Source organism: Coptis chinensis, chromosome 8 (genome assembly GCF_015680905.1).
Source record: "Coptis chinensis isolate HL-2020 chromosome 8, ASM1568090v1, whole genome shotgun sequence".
NCBI lineage: Eukaryota > Viridiplantae > Streptophyta > Magnoliopsida > Ranunculales > Ranunculaceae > Coptis > Coptis chinensis.
In genome coordinates, this window is record NC_141463.1 from 69,818,715 (window position 1) to 69,831,057 (window position 12,343).

Here is a 12,343-nt window from a genome sequence, read left to right on the forward strand (position 1 = left end):
AGTGCAGTCAATCAATGGACGTTTACCACCATTAATCAGTAGATCATATAAACCCAAAAATGATGATAGAACAATAAAAGCTCAGAACTTTAAACGATATTCTTATTTAGACAACGATAATTAATTGAAAATGAGATAAAAGAACCTTTAAGAGATGCAAATCGACTGAAGCAACTAGTTTCATTCTCATTGTTTCAATAAGGGGAGCTGTAGTATCACCCAACCCTGCACAAATCACATTGTTTCAGCTTTTAAAACTAGAGAAGCATTTCCACTGGATTAGATATCTCTATTGTTAAAAGCTATTCTTCGTTTGAGATTTTGGTGAAAGTCAAATCTAGCTTGCTTGTTCAACTAGAACACCAAAATCAAGAGCAATATGCGGGCTGCAAGCTGCAAAGTGATGAAAAAAGCTCAATGCAAATAAGCCATTATAAAAATAAAAAGTGAAAGAATGAAATATACCTTAGGCCGTAGAAGCCTATCTATCTCTGTGCATAATTCAGCCGCGTACACCTCTTTGCTTGGTTGGTTTCAAGCGATAGGAGTCCATCTGTGTGTACCAGATCGTAGGTTCTAGGGTATGTTGGGTAGGCTACTTTCCATCCAAACTATAATCATCAAGTCCTTCTAAACTTTAGGAAGCAACTAGTTTCAGTCTCATTCTTGGTCTTGCAAGGCTGGAACACACCAAATTAGTCTTAAAGCATAATTAGATATAAAGGTTGAAAGAAATCCAATACCTGCTTGATTGCCCCAACATCATTGGTCTCGTTCCCTCCATTGACTTACAACAACGCAAGCTACCAAAACTTGTTCACAATCCATATACTATTAACCAATATAGAAACAAATATTCCAATCATTGAGCTACATCAACCATCGCCAGCTTCAACTTTTGAAACATAAATATACATGGAAATAGAAACAAACAATCGCACACATTGTCAAACATAAAGAAATACTGAGATTCATTTTGAACTTAAAACCAGTAGGCTAGTAACTTCAAATTCGTGTGTTATATATGATCGACTTCATACAAAAAAAGACATATACGATCGACTTCATACATATATCAACATCGGTATACACAAAATATAATAGGTTTTTCTAACCATTCACATCCTGCCTAAGCACTGATATACAAAAAAACATGAGACTTATACGAGCATCTTCGATGACCTCCATTAATAGTTTAATACCGATGTACAAAAAGAGAAGCATCATGAAAAACATCCACATCTTGCAAAATGAGTATCTTCTGTTAGTTTAACTCTTTTGAGTAGTAGATGCTTCACAAAAAGATTTTACATGTTTAGATAATCATACCCTTAACGATCAAATATAGTTAGAGCTTTGGGCCAATCGATAACTGATCCTATATCCTCCTCCCCAAGAGTTGTGCGGTTTGTACTTTGAGCATGAGGCACAAGCACGCTATTCAGGATAACATCATAACTTTCAATAAGATCTCCACCAGCTTCTTCTCCTATAATAGCCCTTCCATTAGCCACATGTTCACGGCGCATTGAGTATAACTTACAACTCGCTGAGCGTAACTCAGGTGGAAATCCCTGGGGTGCTGGTCCCATTCGATTCAACTACAAACAACAAACAGATATAACTTAAATCCTAGGCTGCTATAGGCCATCCCCCATGCCAGTGCAGGCCATCCCCCAGGCCACTGCAAGCCATTAACAGTCCTCTGACATATCACTAGCAGTAATCAATAAGACTTCTTTGCATATGGAACATTAAAAATCTTCTATCCACATCCAACTACTAAAATAAGGACTACCATCTCCAAATATATCATTTAGTCGTACCTACATAATAACCAATCACTTAAAACCCCCACATACAATAGTCCAAGCATTTACAGATGGTAGAGAAGCCTATATGGCAGAACCATATAACAGCCACAATATTGGCATACAAATACAATTAGAAAGTACCCATTCACTAAAACAAATGGAGGGTATAATGTTTCTAACTAATAAGTTGGAACACTTGTATGCAAGGTGCGCTCGACCATACATGAGAAGAACTAGAACCAGGGGAGAATGCTGCATTCGAACCTTGACCATATTTCATCATTGCAATGTCCTTTTGCAGTTCTCCAACTACCAACTTCAAATCATGGACCTCCCCCGTAAGAGCTGATGTTATATCCTTCTGTATTTTAAGTTAATTTTTTGCTGGGGCTGAAGCCTCAAGTCCTTTTCTACTAACTCCACTACCCAAGCCACGATAACGACCCTTGGTATCACGCCCCATTACTTGTGCAACAGGATCATGATCCATATCCAACATAGTGCTTGAGGGAGTATTGGCTGCAATTTCCTTTATACGTACCTATATAACGAATAAGAATGTGTACATTCAACAACAACATCAAAATGATTATCAAATAAATCGTATCTAGTAAAAGTTTCACCATTTTGTCACTATGCTCTTGTGTGGGGAAAGTACCGTCGCTGGTGGTATGTAAAGCCACATATACATGCGTTCTCATGACAGGGGTGTTAGGGTTCTTTTCTTTCTGAAAAATCATACAAAGATATTCAAAGGGATAAAAATCTTTATGTAATGCCATTAATTTATATTGGTATGCAGTTCAGGTCCTTATGTAGTGATGACATTATAAAACTTCTTGCAGGTCAAGTGATTCACTTAAATGCATGTTTAATCACATCTTTAGATGTTCATAGCTTAATCTAAAATAAAACAAAATAGCATCAGACATAAATGGCAGGGAACCTAAAGAACAATGCACAACTAGACATGTTCATGCATATAATCAAACCACCAAAACATGCCAAATGTGCAACCTGAAAATGACACCAAAGAAAAATGACACAACAGTTACATGATATTACCAATTCATGAGCAATTCTAGCTGAAGCTTTTCTTCTAGATCTCTGTTGTGCTACCGCTACCTCTCTAGAACGTTTTCCATTTACTCGTCGAGCTTTTGCTTCTTCAGTGGATTCATTGTCTACAAAATTTTCCCAATCTTCTTTTCTAACAGAATTTGGGCAATGTCTTTTCCTTTCTTCATCTGTTCTATACTTGTCATAAACCTTCCTAAGGGTGTTGCTCTTGTACTTCCTCCAATATTCATTTGCTTTATCCATGACTTTTTCTTTCGTTATTCCAGACAGATCATATTCATCCTACAATTATGAAATGGTGATAAAATATTAGTTAGCATAGTTAAACAATAAAATAGAACTATAATATAATTGTAAAGAAGTTTACCGAGATTCGTTTCCATATGAGTTTTTTGTCATCATCTGACACATCCTTCCATCTGTGATGGGTTATTGAAGCATGTGCCCGACTATATTCACCAAGATGACTAGAATATTCAGCAGCTTTGTCTCCAACTGGTCTGCCATCATCATCAAATAGTACAAAGATCTTTTGCCGAGGGGCTAAAATGACCCAAACATTAGTTAGGAATACTTCAGTACATCTCACATAGAAAAATAACTCACGTCAAAAACTAATAATATACTAGTATTCACAGCTTCAGTTTCAGATTGTCCGGATCCATTACCACCCTTAGATTGTTCGGATCCATTCCCACCTTCAGATTGTCGAGATACATTCCCACCCTCAAATTGTCGAGATCCAATCCCAACCTCAGATTGTCCAGAAGTCATTGTGCAGAAAACTAATAATAGTACGCAAAATAAGCAAAACAACTTATTTCCATAATAAAACAAGTCATTTTCATATATTTCATCATCCATTACAATTCAGTAGCTAACAATTACAAAATGCACACAACCAAAGAAAGCAAATCAATTACAAGAAGAATTCCCATGTTGAACCAATACATACAAACATTAACAGTTACTAAAAATGAAATATGAAGATATGTTTGCCCAATCGAATCAAATGTTCCACCCTTTCAAGTTATGATTGGGAACTTCATTCCAAAAGCACTGTTCACATTAAGAAAAAATGACATGTATAAGACAATCAGGCATACTAAAATAAGTAAACAAAATTGTAGATGAAAAACAACAATGTGTAAAATCTTTAACTGTGTTAGCGCACCTTCAAAACATAATTAACTTCAAACCCATGATCCTTCGTTAATATCTTCTTCTACAACCTCGGCTACTAATCTAGATCTAAAAGCATCTGCTTTCAATCTTGCCTCAAAAACTAAAGGATCTTCATATGCATCTACATCTCGAGTTAACTTTTTAGGAGCATCTAAAACAACATGCCAATCATCTCTTTTAGGATCTTTGCAATAAAAGACTTGGCGTGCTTGAGAAGCAAGAATAAAAGGCTCGTTGACTTCCCTTGAATTGTTCATGAACCTTCTAAAATTCACAAAAGTTAACTTCGTTTCTGGATCAACCGAACATCTGTTTACTTTATCTCCTACACGGACCCAATCACAATAGAAAACAATTTGTTTGAATTCAATATAGTCCAGCTCAAGAATCAGTTTGACAACACCATAATAAGTCGCATCTCTATCAACCAAGTTCTTATCTCTTGCACTGGCTCGAAAGCTTGTCATAGCATTCATAGCAACCCCACTATTCTGTGTGGTCTCGTACTGTCACATTTGGCTGTGCAAAACGTATATCCATTCACTGAATATCGATTATACGAAGTAGCTTTAAAAGACGGGCCTTCAACAAGCCTTTTCAAAGTGGACATCTCTTCATTTTCCAACTAGTTTGGTCAAAACGCATAATGTTAGTATTATTGTACAAATTAAATGAAACAACCCAATATACAACTAAATATAATTAGTATAAACCTGTTCTCGTAGCCAAGGAATAAAATCCATAACTTTCCCAACTGATTTTCCCTTTCGCCCTCTTTTCTTACTTGGGTGGTTTTGCTGGTAGACATGGTACTTTCTGGTAGGAACATAAATGAATACTTAATATGGTATGTAGGAGCCTATGGTCATGGATTTAATAAATTGTACTTACTCTCTCCAACTAGTAGCGTCTTTAGAGCACTCTAAAACCCATCTTCGCACTTGCTCATGCTGCAAATTTGTAAGTTTATGCACCTTGCCTTTACCAATAAGTTGTTCGCTAGAACATCCTTTATCTTCATCAAAGAAATTATTCCTTGCTCGTTTGTGGCTTCCACTCCCACCTTTTGGCATGTATTCATTACAATATAGAATTGATTCTTCAATAAGGTAGCGCTCAGCGATACACCCTTCCGGAAACCTTTTATTCCTAACATAGGTTTTGAACGTTCTCATCATCCTAAAACAAGGCATTAGTTAAGTTTCTTAACTGATAATCAGCACTTGAATAATTACCACTTGAATAATTAAGGATCATACCGTTCGAAAGGATACATCCAACGGAATCTAACAGGACCACAAATCCGTGCTTCCTCCGCCAAATGCACTACGAGGCGTGTCATTGAAACAAAAAAAGGTGGAAAATACTTCTCGAATACACATAATACTTCCACAATTTGTCGGCTAGCAGGATCAAGCTCCTTACGGCAAATAACCTTGGAACAAAGAACATTAAAAAATATAAACAATTGTCTAATTGCACCAGCCAAAGGCTTTTGCTCCTTATAGGCATACATCAACAGCACCGGCAATAATTGCTGAATTACAATGTGATAATCATGTGATTTAGGACACCTAATCTGAAGATCCTCCATGCTAACATTATACTTCCAATTAGAGCTATATCCTATAGGAACCTTTAATGTTTGCAAGGTTTGACAAAATAATTTTTTTCTCTTCTTTGGAAAGTAAAAAAGGAGCCTTTGGCAAAAAGGTTTTACTCCCATCTTGTACAGGCCACAAATTTTTCTTAATATTCATTTCCTTTAAGTCCAAACGAGCTTGAAGACCATCCTTATTGTTCTTACCTTTTGTGCCCATTATTGTGCCTATGAGATTCTCAGCCACATTTTTCTCTACATGCATCACGTCTAAATTGTTACGGACGTCCAAATTCTGTAAAAACATAGGATATATTATAAGTGATACACATATTAAACTATAATAGACAATCACACATTTTAAAGTTGTACCTTCCAATAAGGCAACCGAAATAGGATCGATTCCTTTGACCATGCAGTGTCATCCTCCTCCCCACACTTCTTTTTTTTCCTAGATGGTACTTTTCCAAATACTCTTTGAAGGTTCTTAAAATTTTCAAGTACTTTCTCACCAGTTAGCCGCTTGGGAGCCTTCCCATGTTCTTCTTTCCCATTGAACTGAGATTTTTGAGTTCTAAAGGGATGGTCGTCGGGTAAAAAGCACCTATGACCCATATAAGCTTGTTTACTCCCGTGTTTAAGTCTAATTGAGGATATATCTTCACCACAGATCGGACACGCATACTTTCCAGCAGTTTTGCAACCCGAAATGATACCCCCAGCCGGGAAATCTTGTATGGTCCACAAAAAGTACAGCCTTCATTGTGAAAGAAGACTTGCTATGGGAGTCAAAGACATCGATCCAATGTTCCCTGGATCCCTCGGCTCATCTACCAATGGTTCGGATACACATCAATGTTTTTTCCAGGACTGTTCTTCCCAGGAATTAACAATGATAGGATAGTAAACTCTTTTAGCATGCAAAATGAAGGTGGAAGATTGTAAGGGACAATCATTACAGGCTAGCAACTGTGAGAAAGACTCTTGTTACCAAATGGATTGAATCCATCGGTTGAAAGGCCTAACCGAACATTACGTGGTTCGGCAGCAAATTCAGGATACATGGTATGAATTCCCCTCCAACAGGAAGAATCTGATGGATGGCGCATATATCCAATTGGGGAAGCTGATTTTGAATGCCATGCCATCATCTCAGACTATCCATGGAATGCTACACAAAGATAAGCAATGAAAAAAAAACATAAACTGGTTTGATATGGGAACAACATAAATCAAGCTTAGCCACAAACAAGAAGACTAACCTGTATAGCCTACGCAGGCTTGGGGTTAAAGGAAAGTATCTCAATACTTTCTTTGGTACAAGCGAGACCTTATTAAACTCAACCTTGTACCTACCTTCTCCACATATAGTACAATGCTTAAGATCTTTATTATGTTTCCAATATAACATACAATCGTTGGGACATGCATGGATTGATATGTAATTCATACCCAAAGACTTGATCATTTCCAAACAATCGGTTGTACTTTCTACCAAGGTGTTGCCACTAGGAAAAACTCTTTTAAGCGTCTTAAGCAACTCATTAAAACTATTATTGGACCAATTATGCGTAGATTTCAATCCTACCAACTCAACTATAACAGATAACTTTGTGTCGTCAACTCCACATGAAGGATACAAAGGTTGTGTCGCATCTTCCCATAACTTTTTAGCTTTTGCGACCTCACGTGAATTGTTTTCAGAATGATTAGCTTCTCTGAGTTCAGCGTGAGTATCTCTATCTGAACCCAATTCATTCATGCATGCATCGAGGCCCTCAGGCCGAGCACACATAAGAGCATCATTAACCAAATCCAGCATTCGTGGTTGCTCTTCTATAGTTTTGCCACTAGCAGATGCACTACTACGCTCCTGATCAAGCTCAACATCATTAATGGGTTCGCCATGACAATACCAAGTTGTATAGGATATCATTATACCAACACAAATTAAATGTTCCTCGACCACTTTGTAAGTTTTTCCACCACCAACATTACGACAGTTTAAACACGGACAAAGATACCAATCTAAACCCCCCGAATGGCCTTTAGCAAATTCCATAAAAGAGTCAACACCCGCCAGATACTTAGGACATGGACTTATTTCTTTCATCCATGCCTTGCTTGGAGCAATAGTAGACATTTACCTTGCAAGTATTAGATCACCGACCTACTTCTATTTCACAAAAACAAGCCAAATATAAGAAACATTTTGCAACCCCAAATGCAAATAAGATATAATGAAAAACAATTGCATAAATAATAAGACGAAAAGGAAAGGCAATAATTAACATGCTAAGATTCAGAGCCAATAATTAAAGACGAGCATGCACAAAAGACAAGTATCATAAAGACTCATACTTAACATGCTAAGATTCAGAGCCAATATTCTATTTACAACCAAATGAAGAGACTTGAAACTTAAAACCAAACGGTTCTTTCTCTTTTATCGTGGCCGCACATAGATGGAATTTCCTCATGAGATCAATGAGACTTGATAGTTAAATAGCAAGTCTTCAAATAGTGTCTAAGAAAAGAGTCTCGAGTCACCTAATCTCAACATTATACAATGTTTTCAAGTCCAAACTTAAAACCCCTTTACGTTTCCTCAATTTTCTCAAAAACCCAAGTCAGAAAACAAGAAAGCAAAGCAAACCACACAACCCCTTTAATCTTCCTCACATAAACTTACTAACCAAGCATAAAACAGTAGCTCAAAATCACAAAAAGAGAAAGCTAACTAACTACAACTCATATCCCATTTCAAAAGAAAATAATGTAAATCACAAAAAACCAAAAAAAACATGAAATGTAACAAGAAAAAAATGACATACCCTCTCTGCCAACACAAGGATTATTATTTTTTTCGATGATATAAACAACACAAGGAATCTTACCCACAACTCTATATGAATAATCCTCAACTGTATAGTTAAGTGTAAAAACTTTAGGATCTAAGACAAAGGGAGTTCTCTAAATAAATTAAAAAGGGAACTAATGATTTAAATCACTTGTATTTCTAGCTCTAGACGTAAACCTAGCACATATTACCATTAAGCAAACCAACTTACTAAATAGGCTTCAACAAATATTCAAACTTGATAGTTATCAACAGAGAAAAACTTTTAGCTCGCAAGCTTGTATCGTCGGTTTCGATATCTAAAGAAAAACGATATCTTTAACATTCAATTATTATTCTTACAAAACCCATGACGATTTAATTTGGTCCAATAAAATTATCATATGAACAATCACATCAAAATACTACAACAAAGACACAAGCTGTATACAAATTGCTTTACAATTCTCAAACAAAAAACACAAATAGTAGAACATACCAATTTAATTGACACCTCCTCTCCACTTTGTATGTTTACAATAATGCACAACCCTAGAAATTGGGGTTCCTAAATGACTATTGAAACAAAAAAAAATGAGGTTCAGAAATTGAGGTACTGAACAAAAACGAAAATTGATGAAAGAGAGAGATACAAAAAATTGAGAGAGATATGAGGGGGGTTACCAAACTTGAGAGAGAGATACAACTCTTGCCGATTTTGAGAGAGATGCAGCTCTGAACGTCAAATCTTTACCTTTTTTTTTGATAGGAAAAGCCTCTTCACTTTCCTTTTACAAGAAAGAAAGAAATATTGGGCGGGATAGTGAAATATGAAATATTAGCCCGACAATACTTCTCTATGCCAAAATCATCTACGATGGTGGCCAAACCCAGGAAAGATAACTTGTCTCGTCTCGTATTTGGGACAAAAACTAATGTCCCAGAGTCAACCTTAGTCAACCTAAAAAGCAACTACGACGGGGTCAAGACAATTTAAGACAGCAATTATCGTTTTTAAATTAAGACGGGGTATATAGTCCTAAGAGTGTGTCCTATTTCTTGAATTCTGGTGTAGTGATTCCTTGTTTACATCTGTGAAGTCCACACACATTCTAACCTTGCCGTTCTTTTTTGGTACCGCGACCACATTCGACAACCACTCCGTAAGCTCTACCTCCTTTATTATCCCCGCCCCCTTCAGCTGTACCACCTCTTCGCGAATACCTTCTGCGTATTTGGCTCTTATGCTCCTCATCTTTTGTCTTACTGGCTTAACATCTTCATTCATATGCAAATGATGACAGGCGTATTCTAGGTCTAAACCAGTGATATCCTCGATTACCCATGCAAATACATCAGTATTGTCCATCAAAAACTGCACCAGCTTGCATTTCCATTCTTCTGGCAAGTCAGCTCCAACCGATGTAAACTTTTCTTCCTCTCCCACCCCAAGGTTCACCACTTCCAACTCATCCACAATTTTCGTTCCCAGTGGAGGCTCGTACACTTCTGTTTCCGCTGCCTCCTGTAATTGCTATGTTGATCCTGGTTCGAGTGACGGCCCCTCCCCTTTGGTACCGCAGACCATATTTTTTACTGTAACTTGATGGATGTTCTGTGCTGCCACTTGATCCCCCCTTATTTCGTACGTTCCCCCATTAGCTGGGAAGTGGACCACCTAGTAAAATGTCGATGGGATGGCCTTCATTTCCTGGACCCATTTTCTCCCTAGGATGGCATTATACTGGGAGCTAGAATCCACCACCATAAATCTGGTGAATATCGTTGTCGGGCCGGCTATAACTGGTAACATCAATTCCCCCATGGGCTCTGTCATGCTGCCATTGAACCCATACAGATTGGTTTGAAGAGCTTTCAACTGATCTCTACCGATATTCATCTCCTCCATGGCCCCCTTAAACAACAAATCTACTGAACTTCCGCAGTCTATACCTATCAACACTCTCTTTACCAGATAATTACCTATCGCTATAGTAATCACCAATGCATCCTCATGCGGGGAAATTACTAACTCCAAGTCTTTTAGGGTGAACATTATGCCTTCCTCACCTTTCGCGGTTCCCTTAACTAACCGCGGTATGCTGACGACCTCGTTCACCTGTTGTAAACTCGCTGTCTTTCTCACCTTTTCTCTGTGTGCATTTCTTCCCAGGGTTTCTCCACTAAAGATGACATTGATGGTACCTAGAATTCTAGTCGGAGCAGGCACTCTCTTGGCTTGGCGAACCTCTGTGACAAACTCCCTGAGCATCCCCTTTTCAATCATTCTCTCTACTAACCACTTCAAAGCATAACATTCATTCGTGGCATGATTCCTGATTTGATGATATGCACAGAATGACTTCCCTTCTATTGCCACCGTTGTGCTCCGCGGACCTTCAAAGTATTGTTGCCCCTTAATTAGAGGCAAGATTTCCTCTAAGGGTCTGTTAAGCGGTGTCTGTTCGATTTCTCGGTATGACTTCCTCTCTCGGATATCCCTTCTGCCACGGTCTCCCATCTTATCTGGACCTCGGCTCTCCCCTCTGTACGCTCCTTTCTCTCTTTCTTCCATTCTGCTTTTTCCCTTCCGATCATCTCGGTCAACAGCCTGCACTGCCTTTCCCGCTCTCTTTTGTTCCTTCACGTTCCTCTGCATTATATCTTCGTAGCGTATGTATTTTTCTACCTTGGGATACAAAGCATGCAACGAAGTGATTTCGATTTTGGAAACCGACTCATGAACCCTGGTTCCCGCCCTCAAGCCGTGTTGGAAGGCTATTACCACGGTATGTTCATCCAAATTTTCCACTCTCAATGTCTCCTCTTTGAACCTGCACAGAAACTCTCTCAATGATTCAGCGGACCTTTGTTTTATGTTGAACAGAGCCGCAATATCAACCAGCCTTCTTTTCTGGTGTATGAAGTGGTCAACAAACGCGCGCTCCAGTTCTTCAAACCTTTTGATGATCCGCGAAGCCAACCAATAATACCAATCCGAGGCTCCCCCCTTTAAACTTGCGGGGAACATCATGCAGCGAAGCCTATCATACTTATCGTCCTGCCACAACGGCATCTGCTGCCGGAAATGGTGCAAATGATCCGTCGGGTCTCCCTTCCCATCATACCTCTCAAACTTGGGTTGGGAGAACCTCTTAGGCACTTCTGAATTCCATATCGAATCTACAAGTGGATTTTTGTTGAGGCTTGCAACCTCCTTTTGCGTAGCACTCTGGTTTGCTTTTTCTGCTGCGCGGGTTATCTCCCTATCCTTCTCAATCATAGCCTGTACTACCTCCAATGTGATACCCACCGTTTATTCTGCGTCTGGTGGTGGGTACTCCTCATTTTCCCCCTCCACTTCGCTGCTCGATGATCATTCCGGCTCCATTTCACCATGTGTAATCTCTCTCCTTTCTCAACTTGTCATTCTCATTTTCAGAGCTTTGACTATCTCCTCTTGAGAAGTCTGGTAGCGTCCGCCGCCACGTCAGATATTTCTTCCTCTCCTACTCTTTCTTCCTCTCCTACCCTTTCCACCTCGGTGCTCTCTGTTTCCTCCACCACTTCTCTAACTGTTGCTTTCTTAGGTCTTCCTACTCCTTTTTTCACTACAGTAGCCATTTTGCTTTCGGGTCCCCACAGACGGCGCCAAATGTAACTACAAGAATTACACCCTAAGAAATTACTAGTCTCCTTCTCTTACTCTTCTCTCGTCCTTTCTTTTTTTCTCCTTTTTCTTTCTCTCTCTTTGTCCTTATACTTTTCTTCTTTCTAACCGCTCTCTCTTGTTCGTCCATCCACCCTGATCCTACGTGCATCAGC

At 38.7% G+C, this 12,343-nt stretch overlaps 3 protein-coding genes and 1 pseudogene across 4 annotated transcripts; all 4 read right to left on the reverse strand.

Moving 5' to 3' along the window:
- Positions 1 to 2,078: 2,078 nt before the first annotated feature.
- LOC147482714 (uncharacterized) lies at positions 2,079 to 3,160 on the reverse strand. Of its 2 annotated transcripts, none has more exons than XM_086581156.1 (2): positions 2,880 to 3,160; positions 2,079 to 2,355 (listed from the first exon to the last, which is right to left on the reverse strand). In XM_086581156.1, exons 1-2 carry the CDS (start codon positions 3,135 to 3,137, stop codon positions 2,188 to 2,190), a joined length of 426 nt encoding a protein of 141 aa, XP_086437282.1. In that variant the 5' UTR covers positions 3,138 to 3,160; the 3' UTR covers positions 2,079 to 2,187. The 2 variants fall into 2 exon arrangements, 1 of the variants encoding a protein (XP_086437282.1); XR_015206640.1 differs by lacking the exon at positions 2,880 to 3,160 and adding an exon at positions 2,438 to 2,642 and having other exon boundaries at positions 2,217 to 2,355.
- A 106-nt stretch (positions 3,161 to 3,266) lies between these two features.
- Positions 3,267 to 4,689, reverse strand: LOC147482715 (uncharacterized; annotated as a pseudogene).
- A 277-nt stretch (positions 4,690 to 4,966) lies between these two features.
- LOC147482716 (uncharacterized) lies at positions 4,967 to 7,822 on the reverse strand. Its single transcript, XM_086579394.1, has 6 exons — positions 6,942 to 7,822; positions 6,052 to 6,436; positions 5,716 to 5,974; positions 5,594 to 5,616; positions 5,339 to 5,514; positions 4,967 to 5,258 (listed from the first exon to the last, which is right to left on the reverse strand). Exons 1-6 carry the CDS (start codon positions 7,820 to 7,822, stop codon positions 4,967 to 4,969), a joined length of 2,016 nt encoding a protein of 671 aa, XP_086435520.1.
- A 2,374-nt stretch (positions 7,823 to 10,196) lies between these two features.
- LOC147482717 (uncharacterized) lies at positions 10,197 to 11,801 on the reverse strand. The gene has a single exon (XM_086579395.1). The coding sequence runs from the start codon at positions 11,799 to 11,801 to the stop codon at positions 10,197 to 10,199; it is 1,605 nt and encodes a 534-aa protein (XP_086435521.1).
- Between the last annotated feature and the right edge of the window lie 542 nt (positions 11,802 to 12,343).

Coding starts and splice junctions, on each gene's coding strand:
- LOC147482717 (XM_086579395.1), bottom strand. CDS start 11,801: ATGATTGAGAAGGATAGGGAGATAACCCGCGCAGCAGAAAAAGCAAAC.
- LOC147482714 (XM_086581156.1), bottom strand. CDS start 3,137: ATGGATAAAGCAAATGAATATTGGAGGAAGTACAAGAGCAACACCCTT. Junction 2,356..2,879: donor CTAGAATTGCTCATGAATTG/GTAATATCATGT, acceptor TTCGTTATATAG/GTACGTATAAAGGAAATTGC.
- LOC147482716 (XM_086579394.1), bottom strand. CDS start 7,822: ATGTCTACTATTGCTCCAAGCAAGGCATGGATGAAAGAAATAAGTCCA. Junction 5,617..5,715: donor AAACCTTGCAAACATTAAAG/GTTCCTATAGGA, acceptor ATTGTAATTCAG/CAATTATTGCCGGTGCTGTT. Junction 5,259..5,338: donor TGGATGTATCCTTTCGAACG/GTATGATCCTTA, acceptor GCCTTGTTTTAG/GATGATGAGAACGTTCAAAA.